This window comes from Coregonus clupeaformis, chromosome 16 (assembly GCF_020615455.1).
Source record: "Coregonus clupeaformis isolate EN_2021a chromosome 16, ASM2061545v1, whole genome shotgun sequence".
NCBI lineage: Eukaryota > Metazoa > Chordata > Actinopteri > Salmoniformes > Salmonidae > Coregonus > Coregonus clupeaformis.
In genome coordinates this window covers 34,433,058-34,457,542 of record NC_059207.1, presented here as the reverse complement: position 1 = coordinate 34,457,542, position 24,485 = coordinate 34,433,058, and the positions used below count along the sequence as shown (strand labels likewise).

General features: G+C 41.1%; 1 protein-coding gene across 1 annotated transcript in view; it reads right to left on the bottom strand.

Moving 5' to 3' along the window:
* The window catches only part of LOC121584846 (glycerol-3-phosphate acyltransferase 4-like), a 65,922-nt gene that overhangs the window by 38,075 nt on the left and 3,362 nt on the right, over nucleotides 1-24,485 (bottom strand). The window contains exon 2 of the mRNA XM_041901006.2: nucleotides 21,956-22,630. Coding sequence (XP_041756940.1) covers nucleotides 21,956-22,129 — 174 coding nt within the window. The 5' untranslated portion in view covers nucleotides 22,130-22,630. The remainder of the gene's footprint in view (nucleotides 1-21,955; nucleotides 22,631-24,485) is intronic.

The following is a 24,485-nucleotide window of genomic DNA, read 5'->3' as shown; positions in this document are numbered from 1 at the left end:
CACTAAAAGCTTCAGTCATACAAAAGTTATACTTAAATCCGAACTGGTTCTCTAGCAAATTAGAAAGATTGTCTCACCCAATGTTCAAGAATGGCCTTTTTCCCTTTATTCAGATTACAACCACTCACTTTCAGTTATTTGAAAAGGAAATCATCTCCCAGATATCACTATTTCTAAAACAAGCCATAGAAAGTTGGTTGCAATTTCAATTTAATCCTCCAGAAACGACAGATCAAATAATGCAACAAATATTGTGGTTAAACTCAAATATACTAATTGACCAAAAAACTTTTTTTTTTGACAAAATGTTTAAAAAATGTATAATCTTTGTAAATGAAATCATCGGTAGGACTGGTAAAGTTATGTCGCACATGCAGCTAACAAAAACATATGGAAATGTCTGCTCTACCCAAAATTACAACCAAATAATTGCAGCCTTACCGCAAAAATGGAAGAGGAAAGTGGGAGGAGAAAGTAAGGAACTTGTCTGTTGGCCTTGCATTAAAGAACATAATTGGTTAAGGAAAGCTGTGATAAATAAAAAGGTATATCAGTTTCATTTAAGGACCAAAGGATTGACAGCCGTCCCATATAGATTGCAAAACAGTTGGGAAGAGATTTTTGACGTACCGATCCAATGGCATAGTGTTTATGAACTGATACGCAAAACAACACCGGATTCAAAACGTAGAATCCTTCCATTTAAATTATTATATAAAATTCTTGCTACCAATAGAATGTTATCTATATGGGGGATACAATCTTCCCAGCTCTGCAGATTTTGCTGCGAAGAGACAGAATCATTAGATCATTTGTTTTGGTACTGTCCATTTGTAGCTTGTTTTTGGACACAGGTCCAGGAATGGCTAAAGGATTGCAATATTTACCTGGAGCTAACCCTGCAGATAGCACTACTGGGTGATCTGAAAAGTCATAGTCAATCGATCAATAACATAATACTATTAGCAAAAATGTTTATTTTCAATTCACAATCTGTAGAAACAATGAGAATAGAAAGGTTCAGAACTTTTGTAAGACATCACAGTACAGTTTAAATATATATGGCAAATAGAAATCCTATATGGATGGTGTTAAAAGGTAGATGGGAGGTGTTGAATGGAATTGAAGGATGAGACTAAATACAACTAACAACAAACAATAACAAGATAACTAATAATGTAGGCACACTGGGGCGGCAGGTAGCTTAGTGGTTAAGAGCGTTGTGCCAGTAACCGAAAGGTCTCTGGTTCTAATCCCCGAGCCGACTAGGTGAAAAATCTGTCGATGTGCCCTTGAGCAAGGCACTTAACCCTAATTGCTCCTGTAAGTCGCTCTAGATAAGAGCGTCTGCTAAATGACTAAAATGTAAATGTAATGTGTCCATAATAAGTGTATGGGTTGTAGGTTGGGAGCTTTTGTGAAGGAGCACAGTTAGAAAGATATGGCATATAGAAGCAAACCGGATGGACATCATGAAAATGAACAGAGAGATTGAGAGTAGAAGTAGTTCAGGAGAAAGAACAAACTAAATGTAATTACTGTAAAATTGACTGTGTCCATAAAATGCAGATAGTGGGTATGGGCTGGAAGTAGAGGCCTAGGCGTTGTTGTTCACTAGTTTACTCCAAGTGGGGAAAGGGTGGCCGTATTGCCCAGCGACAGCCCCGAAACCTGAAGGATCTGGAGAAGGTCTGTATGGAGGAGTGGGCCAAAACCCTGCTGCAAGTGTGTGCAAACCTGGTCAAGACCTACAGGAAACATATGATCTCTGTAATTGCAAACAAAGGTTTTTGTACCAAATATTAAGTTCTGCTTTTTTGATATATCAAATACTTATGTCATGCAATAAAATGCAAATTAATTACTTAAAAATCATACAATGTGATTTTCTGGATTTTTGTTTTAGATTCCGTCTCTCACAGTTGAAGTGTACCTATGATAAAAATTACAGACCTCTACATGCTTTGTAAGTAGGAAAACCTGCAAAATCGGCAGTGTATCAAATACTTGTTCTCCCCACTGTATGTATATATATAAACATGGGGGATTGGAAGTGATGCAGACAATTACATTGATGGAAGTTGCAATCTATCTGCAATATTAAGCTGATCTACCCCCCCAAAAAATTAAAAATAAGAATGTGCTCACATTCTAAAAGGCTTTACCAGGCAACTGGCCTTGCCAGCAGTTTAGGTTCATCTGATCAACAGCTGCACAACATTCCTCTGACAGGACAGGAGAACTGGACATTTACTAGACTGATCTAAGAAGATCACTTCAACAGAGATAGAGACAAAGCATCTTTGCTACTAGGTGGTGCAAGGCCAATGTCAACAGCACTACAGACGGACACAGTTCTCGTTAGAAACCGAAATTGACCATTACGCCTTTTAAAAGAACACTGCTCACTGAGGGGAGATTTTACAGTTGGGTTGACCACAACAAAATCCTTACTGACATGATAATACCATGACATGTGAATCATAAGACTAAAGTGCAGCTTATAGGAACACCAATGGGTTTGTTTTGGTGTAGGCTAGTAAAGGAGGAGCATAGCAATCCGGTTGAGTCAGTGAACTGGAACAGGGAAAAGCAAGCCCAACACGTGGATTAGGGCAGAGGGGTGTGGTAGCACACGATTATGTAATACCAGCAAAAAAATTGCTGGTGTTTGATACCTCTATACACTCACTGCATAGCCTAGATTGAGTAGGAGTTCCGAGCTCCCTTGTCCATTCTCTCCCTCCCATTCTCTACACTGCAGTTGATGTAATCTTGCTGAACAGAAAGTGCTTTGTCATCTATCTGGTATAAAAGCGAGCCAGGTATATCTTTGTGAGACTGCCCTTCTCTGCATGAGATCTGGTATACTAAGCATGGAGAGAAAGTTCCTGTCCATACCCTAGATCAGGGATCATCAACTAGATTCAGCCGCGGGCCGTTTTTTTCTGGAGCGGATGGTCGGGGGGCCGGAACATAATTACAAATAATGTGTAGACTGCAAATTGACCACAAGAAGCCCAAACAGGTATAATGTTTGACTAAAACAGTCATTTCAAACCTTGCTTACATTTGTATACGATCACATCTATTATGCATGGGAATACTTGGGAACAGATTTCTTAAATTAAAATCACTTGGAGCTGATTTCCTGGTGTTTTTACAGTCTTTTATGTCCAACAATGAAAACTCCATACCAAAAAAAAAAGGTTGGTTTTCTTTGCTCAGAAAACTTTGGGGGCCAAATAAAACCATCTGCAGGCTGTCAGTTGGGGACCCTGCCCTAGATAGCAAGACGATTCCCAGAGCCCAGCTCACACATAGGCTGCTACATGCACATATACCGGTTATGAGGTTACATTCGTGACTCAAGTTACCAGCAGCACAGGATGTGATTTCCACATGTTGGAGACTTTAATCATTGAAGCAATACCAAGGTCTGTATTTGCACAAACCAAGTGAAAAAAAACCTGTCATACTATCAATCACCTAGTTTCCAACAACCTGTAATTTTGACCCTTTACTTCTACCATAAAAATACTGGTTGACTAAACTAGGCACTACTGCGAGTTGAAAACCTCTCATATATCCAGCCCCGGCCATCTCCCTCCGGCCCATTTATTTTTGGCACTAGAATTCTCTCTCAAAGAGGTTCACTGGAAACTGCTGACAGGCTTACTTTCGACACTTAAGAAAGGAAATGAAGAAAGAGGGTGATAACCTTCTCTGGTTTCATCTCTAGTTCAGTTTTAGCGAGGGCTCACTAGTGAGATGTGACCGGGAAGCTAGGCTAACTCCCACCAACCATTGAAACCTCAGATTCCTCATATTGAGAGATGCTTTTTAACCCATCAGTAGGCTAAACAAGGACATAATGGTTGATCAAGTAGAGTCAGAAGCACAGATCCTACAAAGTAAACTTCATGCCTAAGGGTCTATTTTCATTGACGAGAATTAAATAATTTTTTAGACATTCTCGACAGGTATCGATTCTCGAGAGACATTACTGCAATGTAAACCATGCGTATTTCTCACATCTCGAACGCTACCTCCGGAGGTTGCACACGACACTCGCCTGACAGTTGCCCCCCTCTAAGCAGGGCAGTGTAAACAGAATTGTTTCGTTGAGCACAACATTCATACAGTAATTTGTTCTATGGTAACTTTAGTACGCTGAAACTATACTTTTATATTCGTATGAGGAGGGGTAAATGTTCATGTTCACGGCGGCAGGTAGCTTAGTGGTTAAGAGCATAGTGCCAGTAACCGAAAGGTCGCTGGTTCTAATCCCCGAGCCGACTAGGTGAAAAATCTGTCGATGTGCCCTTGAGCAAGGCACTTAACCCTAATTGCTCCTGTAAGTCGCTCTGGATAAGAGCATCTGCTAAATGACAAAAAAATAAAAATAAAAAATAAACATGTTTGATATGCTAACGTTACTTCCTAGAATAGCTAGCTAGCTGTGTTATTGTCTTGCAAGCTATATTTAGCTAATGCGTACACAAACTAAAAAATAAACCCTTTAATTGTCTGCACATGCTTGGAATTGTTGCATTATTCAAGAGCGCAATATGGTTTGGTTGCATTATTCAAGAGTATAGCTAGCTAGCTAATGTTGTAGAGGAAAAGTTGCTCACATTGTTGAATAGTTAAGTTTGCAAGCTTAATTTACTGGCTAGTCAGTGGCTACGGTGATAAATTTGGCGCTGCAGAGCAAGAATGTTAAGGGCACAACGAAAGGTAAGGCAAAGATGTAATGTAAATTGAAAAGTTTGTTCAATTGAAATCTCATAGCACTGCCTCTCCTTAAAGGGAAACTTCACTGCTAGACAATATTTGGGGTGTTTTTCGATCCGCCCTATATAATTATGAGAAATTAGAGGGTGTTTCAGACATAATTATGAAATATAGCTGTATTTTTTTATTTTCGCACCAGGAGAGTTCAACCAACGACGTCATTGGTTGATTGAGCCTGTGTCTGATTTAAAAATGAATAGTCATGTTTTGTAGTAATTATTGTGGCCTTTGTGTTTAGCCGATTGCACGATCACGCTAGCAGAGAGCGTGTGTGTGTGTGTGTATATATACAGTGAGGGAAAAAAGTATTTGATCCCCTGCTGATTTTGTACGTTTGCCCACTGACAAAGACATGATCAGTCTATAATTTTAATGGTAGGTTTATTTGAACAGTGAGAGACAGAATAACAACAAAAAAATCCAGAAAAACGCATGTCAAAAATGTTATGAATTGATTTGCATTTTGATGAGGGAAATAAGTATTTGACCCCTCTGCAAAACATGACTTAGTACTTGGTGGCAAAACCCTTGTTGGCAATCACAGAGGTCAGACGTTTCTTGTAGTTGGCCACCAGGTTTGCACACATCTCAGGAGGGATTTTGTCCCACTCCTCTTTGCAGATCTTCTCCAAGTCATTAAGGTTTCGAGGCTGACATTTGGCAACTCGAACCTTCAGCTCCCTCCACAGATTTTCTATGGGATTAAGGTCTGGAGACTGGCTAGGCCACTCCAGGACCTTAATGTGCTTCTTCTTGAGCCACTCCTTTGTTGCCTTGGCCGTGTGTTTTGGGTCATTGTCATGCTGGAATACCCATCCATGACCCATTTTCAATGCCCTGGCTGAGGGAAGGAGGTTCTCACCCAAGATTTGACGGTACATGGCCCCATCCATCGTCCCTTTGATGCGGTGAAGTTGTCCTGTCCCCTTAGCAGAAAAACACCCCCAAAGCATAATGTTTCCACCTTCATGTTTGACGGTGGGGATGGTGTTCTTGGGGTCATAGGCAGCATTCCTTCTCCTCCAAACACGGCGAGTTGAGTTAATGCCAAAGAGCTCGATTGTGGTCTCATCTGACCACAACACTTTCACCCAGTTCTCCTCTGAATCATTCAGATGTTCATTGGCAAACTTCAGACGGGCCTGTATATGTGCTTTCTTGAGCAGGGGGACCTTGTGGGCGCTGCAGGATTTCAGTCCTTCACGGCGTAGTGTGTTACCAACTGTTTTCTTGGTGACTATGGTCCCAGCTGCCTTGAGATCATTGACAAGAACCTCCCGTGTAGTTCTGGTGTGATTCCTCACCGTTCTCATGATAATTGCAACTCCACAAGGCGAGATCTTGCAAGGTGCCCCAGGCCGAGGGAGATCAACAGTTATTTTGTGTTTCTTCCATTTGCGAATAATCACACCAACTGTTGTCACCTTCTCACCAAGCTGCTTGGCGATGGTCTTGTAGCCCATTCCAGCCTTGTGTAGGTCTACAATCTTGTCCCTGACATCCTTGGAGAGCTCTTTGGTCTTGGCCATGGTGGAGAGTTTGGAATCTGATTGATTGATTGCTTCTGTGGACAGGTGTCTTTTATACATGTAACAAACTGAGATTAGGAGCACTCCCTTTAAGAGTGTGCTCCTAATCTCAGCTCGTTACCTGTATAAAAGACACCTGGGAGCCAGAAATCTTTCTGATTGAGAGGGGGTCAAATACTTATTTCCCTCATTAAAATGCAAATCAATTTATAACATTTTTGACATGCGTTTTTCTGGATTTTGTTGTTGTTATTCTGTCCCTCACTGTTCAAATAAACCTACCATTAAAATTATAGACTGATCATTTCTTTGTCAGTTGGCAAACGTACAAAATCAGCAGGGGATCAAATACTTTTTTCCCCTCACTGTATGTATATATACAGATTTTGCAGGTTTTCCTACTTACAAAGCATGTAGAGGTCTGTAATTTTTATCATAGGTACACTTCAACTGTGAGAGACAGAATCTAAAACAAAAATCCAGAAAATCACATTGTATGATTTTTAAGTAATTAATTTGCATTTTATTGCATGACATAAGTATTTGATCACCTACCAACCAGTAAGAATTCCGGCTCTCACAGACCTGTTAGTTTTTCTTTAAGAAGCCCTCCTGTTCTCCACTCATTACATGTATTAACTGCACCTGTTTGAACTCATTACCTGTATAAAAGACACCTGTCCACACACTCAATCAAACAGACTCCAACCTCTCCACAATGGCCAAGACCAGAGAGCTGTGTAAGGACATCAGGGATAAAATTGTAGACCTGCACAAGGCTGGGATGGGCTACAGGACAATAGGCAAGCAGCTTGGTGAGAAGGCAACAACTGTTGGCGCAATTATTAGAAAATTGAAGAAGTTCAAGATGACGGTCAATCACCCTCGGTCTGGGACTCCATGCAAGATCTCACCTCGTGGGGCATCAATGATCATGAGGAAGGTGAGGGATCAGCCCAGAACTACACGGCAGGACCTGGTCAATGACCTGAAGAGAGCTGGGATCACAGTCTCAAAGAAAACCATTAGTAACACACTACGCCGTCATGGATTAAAATCATGCAGCGCACGCAAGGTCCCCCTGCTCAAGCCAGCGCATGTCCAGGCCCGTCTGAAGTTTGCCAATGACCATCTGGAAGATCCAGAGGAGGAATGGGAGAAGGTCATCAGGTCTAATGAGACAAAAATAGAGCTTTTTGGTCTAAACTCCACTCGCCGTGTTTGGAGGAAGAAGAAGGATGAGTACAACCCCAAGAACACCATCCCAACCGTGAAGCATGGAGGTGGAAACATCATGCTTTGGGGATGCTTTTCTGCAAAGGGGACAGGACGACTGCACTGTATTGAGGGGAGGATGGATGGGGCCATGTATCGCGAGATCTTGGCCAACAACCTCCTTCCCTCAGTAAGAGCATTGAAGATGGGTCGTGGCTGGGTCTTCCAGCATGACAACAACCCGAAACACACAGCCAGGGCAACTAAGGAGTGGCTCCGTAAGAAGCATCTCAAGGTCCTGGAGTGGCCTAGCCAGTCTCCAGACCTGAACCCAATAGAAAATCTTTGGAGGGAGCTGAAAGTCTGTATTGCCCAGCGACAGCCCCGAAACCTGTAGGATCTGGAGAAGGTCTGTATGGAGGAGTGGGCCAAAATCCCTGCTGCAGTGTGTGCAAACCTGGTCAAGACCTACAGGAAACGTACGATCTCTGTAATTGCAAACAAAGGTTTCTGTACCAAAAATTAAGTTCTGCTTTTCTGTCATGCAATAAAATGCAAATGTCTTACTTAAAAATCATACAATGTGATTTTCTGGAGAAAAAAAATTAATTCCGCCTCTCACAGTTGAAGTGTACCTATGATTTAAAAAATTACAGACCTCTACATGCTTTGTAAGTAGGAAAACCTGCAAAATCGGCAGTGTATCAAATACTTGTTCTGCCCACTGTACATACATACATACAGTGCCTTGCAAAAGTATTCATCCCCCTTGGTGGTTTTCCTATTTTGTTGCATTACAACCTGTAATTTAAATGGATTTTTATTTGGACTTCATGGATTTCAATAATGGAAAAGTGGTGCGTGCATATGTATTCACCCCCTTTGATATGAAGCCCCTAAATAAGATCTGGTGCAACCAATTACCTTCAGAAGTCACATAATGAGTTAAATAAAGTCCACCTGTGTGCAATCTCAGTATATATACACACACCTGTTCTGAAAGGCCCAAGATTCTGCAACACCACTAAGCAAGGGGCACCACCAAGCAAGCGGCACCATGAAGACCAAGGAGTTCTCCAAACAGGGCAGGGACAAAGTTGTGGAGAAGTACAGATCAGGGTTGGGTTATAAAAAAATATCCGAAACTTTGAACATCCCACGGAGCACCATTAAATCCTTTATTAAAAAATTGAAAGAATATGGCACCACAACAAACCTGCTAAGAGAGGGCCGCCAACCAATACTAACAGACCAGGCAAGGAGGGCATTAATCAGAGGCAACAAAGAGACCAAAGAGAACCCTGAAGGAGCTGCAAAGCTCCACAGCGGAGATTGGAGTATCTTTTTTAAAATACTTTTTTATTTATTTAACCTTTATTTAACCAGGTAAGCCAGTTGAGAAGCCAGAAGTTCTCATTTACAACTGCGACCTGGCCAAGATAAAGCAAAGCAGTGCGATAAAAACAACAACAACACAGAGTTACACATGGGATAAAACAAAACACACAGTCAATAACACAATAGAAAATATATATACAGTGTGTGCAAATGTAGTAAATTATGGAGGTAAGGCTGTAAATAGGCCATAGTGCAAAATAATTACAATTTAGTATTAACACTGGAATGATAGACGTGCAGAAGATGATGTGCAAATAGAGATACTGGGGTGCAAATTAGCAAAATAAATAACAATATGAGGATGAGGTAGTTGGGTGGGCTAATTACAGATGGGCTGTGTACAGGTGCAGTGATCGGTAAGCTGCTCTGACAACTGATGCTTAAAGTTAGTGAGGGAGATAAGAGTCTCCAGCTTCAGAGATTATTGTAGTTCGTTCCAGTCATCGTTCCAGTCATTAGCAGCAGAGAACTGGAAGGAATGTCAATATCTGTCCATAGGACCACTTTAAGCCGTACACTCCACAGAGCTGGGCTTTACGGAAGAGCAGGGGGACCTTGCGGGCGCTGCAGGATTTCAGTCCTTCACAGCGTAGTGTGTTACCAATTGTTTTCTTGGTGACTATGGTCCCAGCTGCCTTGAGATCATTGACAAGATCTTCCCGTGTAGTTCTGGGCTGATTCCTCACCGTTCTCATGATCATTGCAACTCCACGAGGTGAGATCTTGCATAGAGCCCCAGGCCAAGGGAGATTGACTGTTATTTTGTGTTTCTTCCATTTGCAAATAATCGCACCAACTGTTGTCACCTTCTCACCAAGCTGCTTGGCGATGGTCTTGTAGCCCATTCCAGCCTTGTGTAGGTCTACAATCATGTCCCTGACATCCTTGGAGAGCTCTTTGGTCTTGGCCATGGTGGAGAGTTTGGAATCTGATTGATTGATTGCTTCTGTGGACAGGTGTCTTTTATACAGGTAACAAACTGAGATTAGGAGCACTCCCTTTAAGAGCGTTTTTCTGGATTTTTTTTTTTGTTGTTATTCTGTCTCTCACTGTTCAAATAAACCTATCATTAAAATTATAAACTGATCACTTCTTTGTCAGTGGGCAAACGTAGAAAATCAGCAGGGGATCACATACTTTTTTCCCTCACTGTGTGTATATATATATATATATACACAGGTAAAAGTCAGTAAATTAGAATATTTTGAAAAACTTGATTTATTTCAGTAATTGCATTCAAAAGGTGTAACTTGTACATTATATTTATTCATTGCACACAGACTGATGCATTCAAATGTTTATTTCATTTAATTTTGATGATTTGAAGTGGCAACAAATGAAAATCCAAAATTCCGTGTGTCACAAAATTAGAATATTGTGTAAGGGTTACATTTTGAAGACACCTGGTGCCACAAACTAATCAGCTGATTAACTCAAAACACCTGCAAAGGGCTTTAAATGGTCTCTCAGTCCAGTTCTGAAGCCTACACAAACATGGGGAAGACTTCAGATTTGACAGCTGTCCAAAAGGCGACCATCGACACATTGCACAAGGAGGGAAAGACACAAAAGGTTATTGCAGAAGAGGCTGGCTGTTCTCAGAGCTCTGTGTCCAAACACATTAATAGAGAGGCAAAGGGAAGGAAAAACTGTGGTCAGAAAAAGTGTACAAGCGATAGGGATCACCGCGCCCTAGTCAAGATTGTGAAAAAAACCCATTCAAAAATGTGGGGAGATTCACAAGGAGTGGACAGCTGCTGGAGTCAGGGCTTCAAGATCCACCACCAAGAGACGCTTGAAAGACATGGGTTTCAACTGCCGCATACCTCGTGTCAAGCCACTGTTGACCAAGAAACAGCGCGAAAAGCGTCTCACCTGGGCTAAGGAAAAAAAGAGCTGGACTGCTGCTGAGTGGTCTAAAGTCATGTTTTCTGGCGAAAGCAAATTTTGCATTTCCTTTGGAAATCGAGGTCCCAGAGTCTGGAGGAAGACAGGAGAGGCACAGGATCCACGTTGCCTGAAGTCTAGTGTAAAGTTTCCACCATCAGTGATGGTTTGGGGTGCCATGTCATCTGCTGGTGTCGGTCCACTCTGTTTCCTGAGATCCAGGGTCAACGCAGCCGTCTACCAGCAAGTTTTAGAGCACTTCATGCTTCCTGCTGCTGACCTGCTCTATGGAGATGGAGATTTCAGGTTCCAACAGGACTTGGCGCCTGCACACAGCGCAAAATCTACCCGTGCCTGGTTTACGGACCATGGTATTTCTGTTCTAAATTGGCCAGCCAACTCCCTGACCTTAGCCCCATAGAAAATCTGTGGGGTATTGTGAAAAAGGAAGATGCAGAATGCCAGACCCAACAACGCAGAAGAGTTGAAGGCCACTATCAGAGCAACCTGGGCTCTCATAACACCTGAGCAGTGCCAGAAACTCATCGACTCCATGCCACGCCGCATTAATGCAGTAATTGAGGCAAAAGGAGCTCCAACCAAGTATTGAGTATTGTACATGCTCATATTTTTCATTTTCATACTTTTCAGTTGGCCAACATTTCTAAAAAATCCCTTTTTTGTATTAGCCTTAAGTAATATTCTAATTTTGTGACACACGGAATTTTGGATTTTCATTTGTTGCCACTTCAAATCATCAAAATTAAATGAAATAAACATTTGAATGCATCAGTCTGTGTGCAATGAATAAATATAATGTACAAGTTACACCTTTTGAATGCAATTACTGAAATAAATCAAGTTTTTCAAAATATTCTAATTTACTGACTTTTACCTGTATATATATATATATATATATATATATATATATATATATATATATATATATATTACACACACAGTACCAGTCAAAAGTTTTAGAACTCCTACTCATTCAAGAGTTTCTCTATTTTTACTATTTTCTACATTGTAGAATAATAGTTATGACATCAAAACTATGAAATAACACATACGGAATCATGTAGTAACCAAAAAAGTGTTAAACAAATCAAATTATTTGTTATATTTGAAATTCTTCAAAGTAGCCACCCTTTGCCTTGATGACAGCTTTGCACACTCTTGGCATTCTCTCAACCAGCTTCACCTGGAATGCTTTTCCAACAGTCTTGTTCCCACATATGCTGAGCACTTGTTGCCTGCTTTTCCTTCACTCTGCGGTCCAACTCATCCCAAACTATCTCAATTGGACTGAGGTCGGGTGATTGTGGAGGCCAAGTCATCTGATGCACCACTCCATCACTCTCCTTCTTGATCAAATAGCCCTTACACAGCCTGGAGGTGTGTTGGGCCATTGTCCTGTTGAAAAACAAATGATAGTCCCACTAAGTGCAAACCAGATGGGATGGCGTATCGTGGTGGTAGCCATGCTGGTTAAGTGTGCCTTGAATTCTAAATAAATCACAGACAGTGTCACCAGCAAAGCACCCCCACACCTCCATTCTTCATGGTGGGAACCACACATGTGGAGATCATCCATTCACAGCGGTTGGAACCAAAAATCTCAAATTTGGACTCATTAGACCAAAGGACATATTTCCATCGGTGTAATGTCCATTGCTCGTGTTTCTTGGCCCAAGCAATGAATTGATCAAGAAGTTGAAGTCAACATTTATTGGTTTCTGATGCAGCTGGAATAATTTAGTCACTTGTCAGTACACTTGTAAAAAATAATATTATATAAAACACCATTATATACATACAAGTATGTACAACAGCTAGCAATATATATACCACAATGCAGTTGTGAGCATACTAGGCATTCTATATTATACTACAACATCAGTCTAACTGAATATGGATGTTGTGTTGGTTGAATGTTCCAAGCAGGTTCCACCTCTTTTTTTGTTTGGTAATGGTAGCTGGTGTAGCAGGCTTTGGCACTGTGGCGATGTTGGCAGAGATGTTGGGTTTGTGGGGCTGTGACTCAGGCTTATTGTAGACTACCGTCTTGTCCTTTCTGCGCTCCACAGCCAGGTGGACAAGCCTTTCGTACACTTTTTTTATCACCCACTGCGTCGACCTCTTGCAGAAGATTTGTTTGTACTGCAAGTCTCCTGGAAAGAGATGAAGACTGATCATGAGGATGTGTAAGCATACAATAAACCATGTTCATCTGTAAACAAAAAAGGGTCCCGTAGACTGGTATGTGTTTTGTTAAATTATGTAAATGTAAATGTTACACTCAGAGTCAATAATGGGGCAATGTAGATGGGCTGTAAGCAAAGACGTGAGAAGTTTGAGGGGGGCTTGACTTGTAGACAGTCTAGTAGTGTATTGTTGTGTATGAGCACCTACAATTGTGCTGTTGAGTAGACAAGCACTGCCAACAAGAGTGAATAGGCTACAAGAGTATACTAACAGCCCCTCTCCCCCATGCCAAAGAACTGCAAGGGTGTGAAAAGCTTTAGGAGCACTTGTCTTGTAGACAGTTTAGTGTATTGGTCATTTTTGTTTCACCCACACCATCCCCTCCTTACGAATACCTACCTTTCTCAAATGCATGAACAATCAACTAAGCCTCCATAATACAGAGAAAATGACAGTAGAAGTTGTAGCCAACTTGTATACACACAAACTATGACAAGACACAGACCATGTTTATGACTAGCTCCAGTATATTTATTTGCTCATCATGGAAAGATTTAGTAGATTTTAGTACGATTTTTGAAGGTGATTTACACTAATCCTGGTGCTGAGCTTTATGCCTCCGCAGATGTTGATGGGATCGGACTCTAAAGAGAACACATAGTCAGGTTAGCCTCTGTGGTAGTTAATTAGCTAGATAGGTTACACTAGCAACCATTAGCTAACAAAGCTAATGTTAGCTTGCAAAGTTACAAATCACATCGCCAGATTGCAACTGGCTAATTACATTGATATGCTTTGGAATGGTTAGACAGCGTAGTATGAAAGCTAGCTAGCTAGATTTTGGTTTAGCTAAACAAATGTAGTTCGCTAGCTAGGTAACGTTAGCTACCTTACCTCAGCTTCTCCTCTTTTCTGCTGCACTGATGTTGGCTGATCGGATGCCTTCCTCTTAGAAGTGAAGGGGAAAATCGATGGAATAGCATCACCTTTCAACGTTCGACGACATGACAACCCCATCAGTTGAGACCTCAGTGCTGGCTACAAACACAGACATTTTGATATTTCTCACATCAACTCCACGGGGTAGTCATCCACGTCCTGAAATCACGAAGAATCCTGGATATTGTGGTTTGCTTACAACCAGGAAAAGTAGCTGGCCTGTTTCTACCAGTGAGACGCACAAACGCTTGATATGTAAATAACATATTAAATGGACATGTACAGTGCCTTCGGAAAGTATTCAGACCCCTTGACTTTTTCCACATTTTGTTACAGCTTTAACATTGATTAAATAAATAAAAATCCTCAATCTACACACGATACCCCATAATGACAAAGCAAAAACTGGTTTTTAGAAAATTTTGCAAATGTATAAACAATCAAAAACAGAAATATCTCATTCCAATCAAATTGCATTTGTCACATACACGTGTTTAGCAGATGTTATTGCGGGTGTAGCTAAATGGTTGTGCTTCTAGCTCCGACAGTGCAGTAATATCTAACAAGTAATATCTAACAATTTCACAACAATACACACAAATCTAAGTAAGGAATGGAATTTAAGAATATATACATATATGGACAAGCAATGACAGAGTGGCATGGACTAAGATACAGTATAATATTATATAATACAGTATATACATATGAGATGAGTAATGCAAGATATGTAAACATAAGTATTCAAATCAAATCAAATTTTATTGGTCACATGCACCGAATACAACAGGTGCAGACATTACAGTGAAATGCTTACTTACAGCCCTTAACCAACAGTGCATTTATTTAAGGGCTGTAAGTAAGCATTTCACTGTAATGTCTGCACCTGTTGTATTCAGACCCTTCGCTATGAGACTCGAAATTGAGCTCAGGTGCATCCTGTTTCCATTGATCATCCTTGAGATGTTTCTACAACTTGATTGGAGTCTACCTGTGGTACATTCAATTGACTGGACATGATTTGGGAAGGCACACACCTGTCTATATAAAGGTCCCACAGTTAACAGTATGTCAGCGTAAAAACAAAGTCATGAGGTCGAAGGAATTGTCCGTAGAGCTCAGAGACAGGATTGTGTCGAAGCACAGATCTGGGGAAGGGTACCAAAACATTTCTGCAGCATTGAAGGTCCCCTAGAACACAGTGGCCTCCATCATTCTTAAATGGAAGCAGTTTGGAACCACCAAGACTCTTCCTAGAGCTGGCCGCCCAGCCAAACTGAGCAATAGGGGGAGAAGGGTCTTGGTCAGGGAGGTGACCAAGAACCCGATGGTCACTCTGACAGAGCTCTAGAGTTCCTCTGTGGAGATGGGTGAACCTTCCAGAAGGACAACCATCTCTGCAGCACTCCACCAATCAGGCCTTTATGGTAGAGTGGCCAGACAGAAACCACTCCTCAGTAAAAGGCACATGAAGGCCGCTTGGAGTTTGCCAAAAGGCACCTAAAGACTCTCAGACCATGAGAAACAAGATTCTCTGGTCTGCTGAAACCAAGATTGAACTCTTTGGCCTGAATGGCCTGAGAACCACGACCCTAAGCACACAGCCAAGACAATGCAGGAGTGGCTTCGAGACATGTCTCAATGTCCTTGAGTGGCACAGCCAGAGCCCGGACTTGAACCCGATCGAACATCTAGAATGTCTCGCCTGATCCCGCCTACCTTCCGCCTTTGTCAACATTTATTCCCATTGTTAGAGTGGTCATTCCAGTACCTTGTCAGTATATAGATAATCTTTGATCACTATCACTAGCTAACATGAAAAAAATAATCTAGGTAGCTAACTTGATTCTTCTTACATGTACTGCTAAAGTTAGAAAGCATTGGATTGATGTAAACAAGGTCGAGATAAAGTTTCCTTTGACCATATTTTTTGCTCCAGTCTCTGCACTTTTCCTTTTAAATATGAGTCACATTGAGATTTACATAATCATTTACAACGGGTAAAACCATTTGAATTCAATCACTTTTGGACTGTATCCCTTTTGATTTAAACAAAACGTTCCATAAAATAATTAACCTTTAACGTCAATTATCTCAAATGTTTTGCACATACAGATTTTTTTCTGATTCACATACGTTGTAGCTTAGACCTTACAACTTCTCAGGTTTTTGTGTTGTGCCCGCCATAGCTTGAGACACAACGTGGTCTTGGATAGGTCGTTATCAATAAAACATCACAATATGGTGCAGAGCGTTCGATTTGGCTGCTGGAGGGCAAAGAGACCCCAGCGCCACTAAAACCATTGACAACTACAGTGGGGGGAAAAAAGTATTTAGTCAGCCACCAATTGTGCAAGTTCTCCCACTTAAAAAGATGAGAGAGGCCTGTAATTTTCATCATAGGTACACGTCAACTATGACAGACAAAATGAGGGAAAAAAAATCCAGAAAATGACATTGTACGATTTTTAATGAATTTATTTGCAAATTATGGTGGAAAATAAGTATTTGGTCAATAACAAAAGTTTCTCAATACTTTGTTATATACCCTTTGTTGGCAATGACACAGGTCAAACGTTTTCTGCAAGTCTTCACAAGGTTTTCACACACTGTTGCTGGTATTTTGGCCCATTCCTCCATGCAGATCTCCTCTAGAGCAGTGATGTTTTGGGGCTGTCGCTGGGCAACACGGACTTTCAACTCCCTCCAAAGATTTTCTATGGGGTTGAGATCTGGAGACTGGCTAGGCCACTCCAGGACCTTGAAATGCTTCTTACGAAGCCACTCCTTCGTTGCCCGGGCGGTGTGTTTGGGATCATTGTCATGCTGAAAGACCCAGCCACGTTTCATCTTCAATGCCCTTGCTGATGGAAGGAGGTTTTCACTCAAAATCTCACGATACATGGCCCCATTCATTCTTTCTTTTACACGAATCAGTCGTACTGGTCCCTTTGCAGAAAAACAGCCCCAAATCATGATGTTTCCACCCCCATGCTTCACAGTAGGTATGGTGTTCTTTGGATGCAACTCAGCATTCTTTGTCCTCCAAACATGACGAGTTGAGTTTTTACCAAAAATTTCTATTTTGGTTTCATCTAACCATATGACATTCTCCCAATCCTCTTCTGGATCATCCAAATGCACTCTAGCAAACATCAGACGGGCCTGGACATGTACTGGCTTAAGCAGGGGGACACGTCTGGCACTGCAGGATTTGAGTCCCTGGCGGCGTAGTGTGTTACTGATGGTAGGCTTTGTTACTTTGGTCCCAGCTCTCTGCAGGTCATTCACTAGGTCCCCCCGTGTGGTTCTGGGATTTTTGCTCACCGTTCTTGTGATCATTTTGACCCCACGGGGTGAGATCTTGCGTGGAGCCACAGATCGAGGGAGATTATCAATGGTCTTGTATGTCTTCCATTTCCTAATAATTGCTCCCACAGTTGATTTCTTCAAACCAAGCTGCTTACCTATTGCAGATTCAGTCTTCCCAGCCTGGTGCAGGTCTACAATTTTGTTTCTGGTGTCCTTTGACAGCTCTTTGGTCTTGGCCATAGTGGAGTTTGGAGTGTGACTGTCTGTGAGAGCCAGAAATCTTGCTTGTTTGTAGGTGACCAAATACTTATTTTCCACCATCATTTGCAAATAAATTCATTAAAAATCCTACAATGTGATTTTCTGGATTTATTTTTCTCAATTTGTCTGTCATAGTTGACGTGTACCTATGATGAAAATTACAGGCCTCTCATCTTTTTAAGTGGGAGAACTTGCACAATTGGTGGCTGACTAAATACTTTTTTTCCCCCACTGTACGTGCCGTTTTCAAGGGATTGTTAAATAAATATTATAAATATTTGGTTTTTAATATCATCCCCTCTTGAAGAGCATAGTCAGAACAATTATTCCACATTTAGTTCTATTAGCGTTATACAAATCAAATCCAATTTTATTGGTCACATACACTTTTTTAGCAGATGTCATTGCGGGTGTAGCGAAATGCTTGTACAGCAAGTAAATGCATGCTTTCACGATCAGTAAACATCAATTGATAATGTATTTTCAGAAACATTTTTTATTTTATTATTTTGAGGCTGGGTATCCTATCCATTTGGCATTTAGCTAGCTAGCTTAGTCAGAGATTTGGCTTTTGGAAAGAGCTTGACATCGCCGAGTCCTCGTCCTGGTAAAGTTGTCAGTCGGACTACTGTCATCACCACTATAGATGGCAAGCAAATCAAACAATATTTGGATACAGCCACCTAGTTTATTCTTTGAAAGTTTGCTTTTTAACTAGCCATATTGACGTGATCTGTTATTAGCTAGCTAGCCAATTTGACGTGTTCCATCAATCAATGTAGCGTATCATGTCTGTCAGCAGCAATCGTGATTAGCTAACTTCACTAGGTAGGTATACGTAGGTTGGAGAAAAATGTACATTAGGTCTACTTACCACTATGTTTGTACAACATTTTAAAATAAACATTATCAACTAACAGTACATCGGCAAATGCACCCTTCTGCTGCTTGACAGGCAGAGCCAAAAAGGATGGGAAAATCAACCTAAACCACTCATACTTGTCAGGTATAGTTCACTTATTTTATATCACTCAAATATGAAATTAATGGTTTCCAGGGCCGTAACCAGGGTCTGAGTGTTAGTGAGGTCCGGAGACAACTTTAAGAAAGTTTAAGCTCATTTACTTTTAAAAAACTCTTTAAAATGCTATTTGGAGAAACGCAAAAATGACCTAAGCCCTTATCACATTGTTTACTGTAGCTTCATTCACATCAGTCAATCTACAAACACATAGCCTATTAGCTCTACAATTAGCCACTACACACTAAAGGGATAAGTATTCAGATGAACTTGTGGATACCATTTTAATGTATTTTTGTCCAGTATGAAGGAAGTTAAGAGGTAGTTTCGCGAGCCAATGCTAACTAGCGTTAGCACAATGACAGGAAGGTATCTGCTAGCGCCGGGATTCAAAACTATAATTTAATATGTACAGAGGGATCTTTTAACATAATTTTATTAACAACATTTGTTGCAGTTTTACTGCTAATTACCTGCTATTCTACACATTTTGCCATGACCTATGCCATGTTATTGATATCCGAGTGAGAGTAACTAACAGTTTTTCACGGTTCGGGCTAGGCCCTTTAGTTCCAGTGAAGGGAAATCTTAACGCTACAGCATACAATGACATTCTAGACAATTCTGTGCTTCCAACTTTGTGGCAACAGTTTGGGGAAGGCCCTTTCCTGTTTCAGCATGACAATGCCCCCGTGCACAAAGCGAGGTCCATACAGAGATGGTTTGTCGAGATCGGTGTGGAAGAACATGACTGGCCTGTACAGGCCTGTATATTTCTATGATTTCAATAGGTTTCCTATGGAGGATTGACCGTATAATTTCAAACAACATATATTCCCATTCTAGTCAACATTCTCTGATGTGTGGACCTCTAACCATCTTTGTGGTACCATTTGAAAGTTGAACTTTCAATTGTATTCCATTTTAGTACATTTATCAGCCAAACCATGACACCCACCCTGTATTCAAGAGCATGTTGTGTCTCAAGAAATGTATTTTTATTTATTTCACCTTTTTTTAACCAGGTAAGCCAGTTGAGAACAAGTTCTCATTTACAACTGCGACCTGGCCAAGATAAAGCAGTGAGATAAAAACAACACAGAGTTACATATGGAATAAACAAAACGTACAGTCAATAACACAATAGAAAATGTAGTAAGTTATGGAGGTAAGGCAATAAATAGGCCATAGTGCAAAATAATTACAATTTAGTATTAACACTGGAATGATAGATGTGCAGAAGATGATGTGCAAATAGAGATACTGGGGTGCAAATTAACTAAATCAATAACAATGTAAATAACAATATGGGGTTGAGGTAGTTGGGTGGGCTAATTACAGATGGGCTGTGTACAGGTGCAGTGATCGGTAAGCTGCTCTGACAACTGATGCTTAAAGTTAGTGAGGGAGGGAGATAAGTGTCTCCAGCTTCAGAGATTTTTGCAGTTCGTTCCAGTCATTTGCAGCAGAGAACTGGAAGGAATGGCAGCCAAAGGAGGTGTTGGCTTTGGGGATGACCAGTGAGATATACCTGCTGGAATGCATACTACGGGTGGGTGTTGCTATGGTGACCAATGATCTAAGATAAGGCGGGGATTTGCCTAGAAGTGATTTATAGATGACCTGGAGCCAGTGGGTTTGGCAACGAATATGTAGTGAGGGCCAGCCAACGAGAGCATACAGGTCACAATGGTGGGTAGTATATGGGGCTTTGGTGACAAAACGGATGGCACTGTGATAGACTACATCCAATTTGCTGAGTAGAGTGTTGGAAGCTATTTTGTAAATGACATCGCCGAAGTCAAGGATCGGTAGGATAGTCCGTTTTACGAGGGCATGTTTAGCAGCATGAGTGAAGGAGGCTTTGTTGCAAAATAGGAAGCCGATTCTAGATTTAACTTTGGATTGGAGATGCTTAATGTGAGTCTGGAAGGAGAGTTTACGGTCTAACCAGACACCTATGTATTTGTAGTTGTTCACATATTCTAAGTCAGACCCGCCGAGAGTAGTGATTCTAGTCAGGCGGGCGGGTGCAAGCAGCGTTCGATTGAAGAGCATGCATTTAGTTTTACTAGCGTTTAAGAGCAGTTGGAGGCCACGGAAAGAGTGTTGTATGGCATTGAAGCTCGTTTGGAGGTTTGTTAACAGTGTCCAATGAAGGGCCAGATGTATACAAAATGGTGTCGTCTGCGTAGAGGTGGATCTGAGCGTCACCAGCAGCAAGAACGACATCATTGATATACACAGAGAATAGAGTCGGCCTGAGAATTGAACCCTGTGGCACCCCCATAGAGACTGCAAGAGGTCCAGACAACAGGCCCTCCGATATGACACATTGAACTCTATCTGAGAAGTAGTTGGTGAACCAGGCGAGGCAGTCATTTCAGAAACCAAGGCTATTTAGTCTGCCAAATGGTGAGCACAACACAAAAACAGATTATATAAAATAGGGTCTAAGCTACAACATATGTGAATATGAATATGAGTTTACGCTTTTTTAGAAAATTACATTTAAGGTAAAAACATTACCATTTTTATTTAACCCTTTTTTTCAAGAAATTATAAAATAGTTTGACAACCCTGTTTGCTTTAAAATTTTATAAATCTCAACCGTTTATATTTTCCAGTGATGAAGACATGTCTCATGGTATGGTGGGGTATGCAAAATAGGTCAACATTGAACACCTTTATCTCTCAAATGTTTTGGCATTCAGGTCCAAAAAGTCACTTTCTGAGCACTTATACAATGGGAAAATATGTATGGTAGTTTTCGTATAAATCAAAAGGGGTGCTGTCAAAAAGTGATGGAACTCCAATGGATTTACCCAAACCTTACTCTTTTGGTAGTAGCTCATTATATTGACAAGCATTACATTGTTGAGTCATTGATTAGAGTGAAACTGCTAACTTTATGCTCGTGTGCTATTACACACTCATTATATCCGTTGTACATCACATGTTCTGCCTCAGCCTCCCTGTGACCACAAAAGGGTTTGTCAAGACTTCATTGGAAGGAAATGAAGCACAGTGAAAATGCGGACCTGAACTCAACTCACACAATAGAGCTTTGATGTAGGAGGTGAGGGATTGGAGGTGGGGAGGGAGCGCATGACCTATACAAAACTGCATTCCCATTGCTAAGCCCCAGTTTGGGTCAAGTGCACGTTCACACAAGAAACAGCCACATAACTGCAGCGTGAGCATAATCCATGCACTCCACTCAAGTCTACTTCAGTCATAAATGTTATGTGAAATGTATATGCCTAGCATCCATTATTGATCATTCATATGAATCACACATGTGCAAATGTCAGATGTGATGTCCTCTCTGACCACAAACTGATAACATCAAGGAACCCCTGCAAACAGTCAAGTGGTTCCCACTCACCTCAAAGATCTTCAGTAGTGTTTTCATGTAGAGCTGTCGAATGCCAAAGGACACACCAAAGATGGCAGGCACGATGATGAAGACGAGCAGTAGGGTGAACCACACCGTGAAGGAGATGCCCAGGAGAATGCACAACAGGTTATCAAAGGGGTTGAAGTCTAAGAACAGGCCCATCTTGAGGCTTTAGGGGGCAATGTGGGGATCCTACTACACAGAATATAAAGGCTAGCCAACAGCAGGAGAGGTCAGTGCCTCACTTGTTAGCCTTATAGGACCTTGGTCTCAGTTCTCAGTCAGAACAGGGCCTTCATTAAGACGTCTGAGGGACCAGACTCCTTCTCACACTGGCCAGTGAATCCATGTCTGTAGAGGACAGCATCTTGCTGCTGCCTCTCCCAGCTTTATAAATATGCTTTAGCAACTGGGCCTTCCAGTCAATTTATTTTCTTTAGCTTCCTATCATTCAAACTTAGTGGGGCATTGGTCGACTATGAAAAAATGAGAAGAACTCAACACAAAATAATAATTCCATCCTGCACTACTCTAAAAAATTATCAATTTGTTTAAAATGTGTCAACAATAGAACACAAGTTTTTGGACCCAGAAAGGGATTGAGAATATTGTGTTGAAAGGATCCAAAAGTAGCCAGTCTCTTCAGTTGAGCATCACATGTACCTGAAAGAAATGTAAACAAAAATGGAAGGTTAGACTACTCTGTTTGTTAACAAAGGCAAAGGACTCTGGTTACAACCATTGAAAACTCCCAGGTGTCCCAAAGGTATTAGGCCTTCAACTCAAATCTGCACCTCAAAGCCAGTTTCACTACATTATTTCATTGTTCCCCTCTAATCAGGGACAGATAGAACAGAAAACTCTGGACCTCGTGGTGAGTTGAGAAGACTAATCAGAAATACGGTTAGAATGTTTTTGAATACCCCTGGCCTTTACGATATACCGGTTTTGATGCACAGACCGGTTTGGGTTTTTACTTTACCTTCTATAACGGAATTTGAATGTTTGGTTTGTTAAATGTGATACGCCGCGTGTAACGTCCATTTTTATAGTTTACTCCGCTTTCCACATAGACCTAGCCCCTCCTCTGTCACTCAAGGAGCGCATTTGTTGTTGCTTGACCATGAGACACTTGCATTCAGTCTGCATGGTCAATGCAGCACAAGCAACAATGTTGATGACAATGACGCTGTTTTCACTTTGCTTCTTAATACAGTGCATTCAGAAAGTATTCAGACCCCTTGACTTTTTCCACATTGTTACGTTACAGCCTTATTATAAAATTGATTACATTATTTATTTTCCTCATCAATCTACACACAATACCCCATAATGACAAAGCGAAAACAGGTTTAGAAATGTTTGCAAATTTATTACAAATAGAAACAGAAATACCTTATTTACATAAGTAATGGATTATTTTTTAACAGTCATCCAACTCGGAATTCCAACTCGGGAACTCGGGCCTCATTCTAGAGATCTGACTTTACAACCTAAAGATCACTGACGTCATGATTTGACCTTGTATTTTTCAAGTTCCCAGTTGTCTTGAAAGCACCATAAAACGCTTGGTACCCTTCGCCAGCTCATATCTGTGTGAAGCTTGAGCAAGGCACTTAACCCTAATTGCTCCTGTAAGTCGTTCTGGATAAGAGCGTCTGCTAAATGACTAAAACATTTATTTTTTAAAAGCTAGATTCAGTGCTCTCGTCTGCATTAAAACCAAATATCGATCCAGGTTGGATGTGACAGCAGAGATGAGGTGCAAACTGTCGACCACACCCTGACTTTGAGAATCTCAGACACGACATGCATCAAGCACACCCATCTCATTAGTGGTGATGAGATAAGATACATTATGTCTGACTAATTTGCAATTGACTGTCATAGCCCCACATTAAAAGCATGTGATGGTGAGTTGAGAAGACCAATCAGAAATACGGTTACAATGTTTTTCAATTGACTGCCATAGCCCCAAATAAAAAAGTTAACATTGGCTGATAATTAGGCTACATAATTTTTCCCGCATGTTTGGGGTCGCGAGAATTTTCAGATATCCAAATGGGATCGTGGGCCAAAAACGTTTGGGAACACCTGCTGTACAGGCTTCTTTCTTTTCACTCTGTCATTTAGGTCAGTATTGCGGAGTAACCATCCTCAGTTGTTTTCTCCAATCATAGCCATTAAACTCTGTAACTGAGTCACCATTGACCTCAGTGAAATCCCTGAGCGGTTTCCTTCCTCTCCGGCAACTGTTAGGAACACCCCTGAATATTTGTAGTGACTGGGTGTATTGATACACCATCCACAGTGTAATTAATAACTTTATGCTCAAAGGGATACTCAATGTGTACTTTTTTGGGGGGACCCATCTACCAATAGGTACCCTTATTTGTGAGGCATTGGAAAACCTCCCTGATCTTTGTGGTAGAATCTGTGTTTGAAATTCACTGCTCAACTGAGGGACCTTACAGATAATTGTATGTGTGGGGTACAGAGATAAGGTAGTCATTCAAAA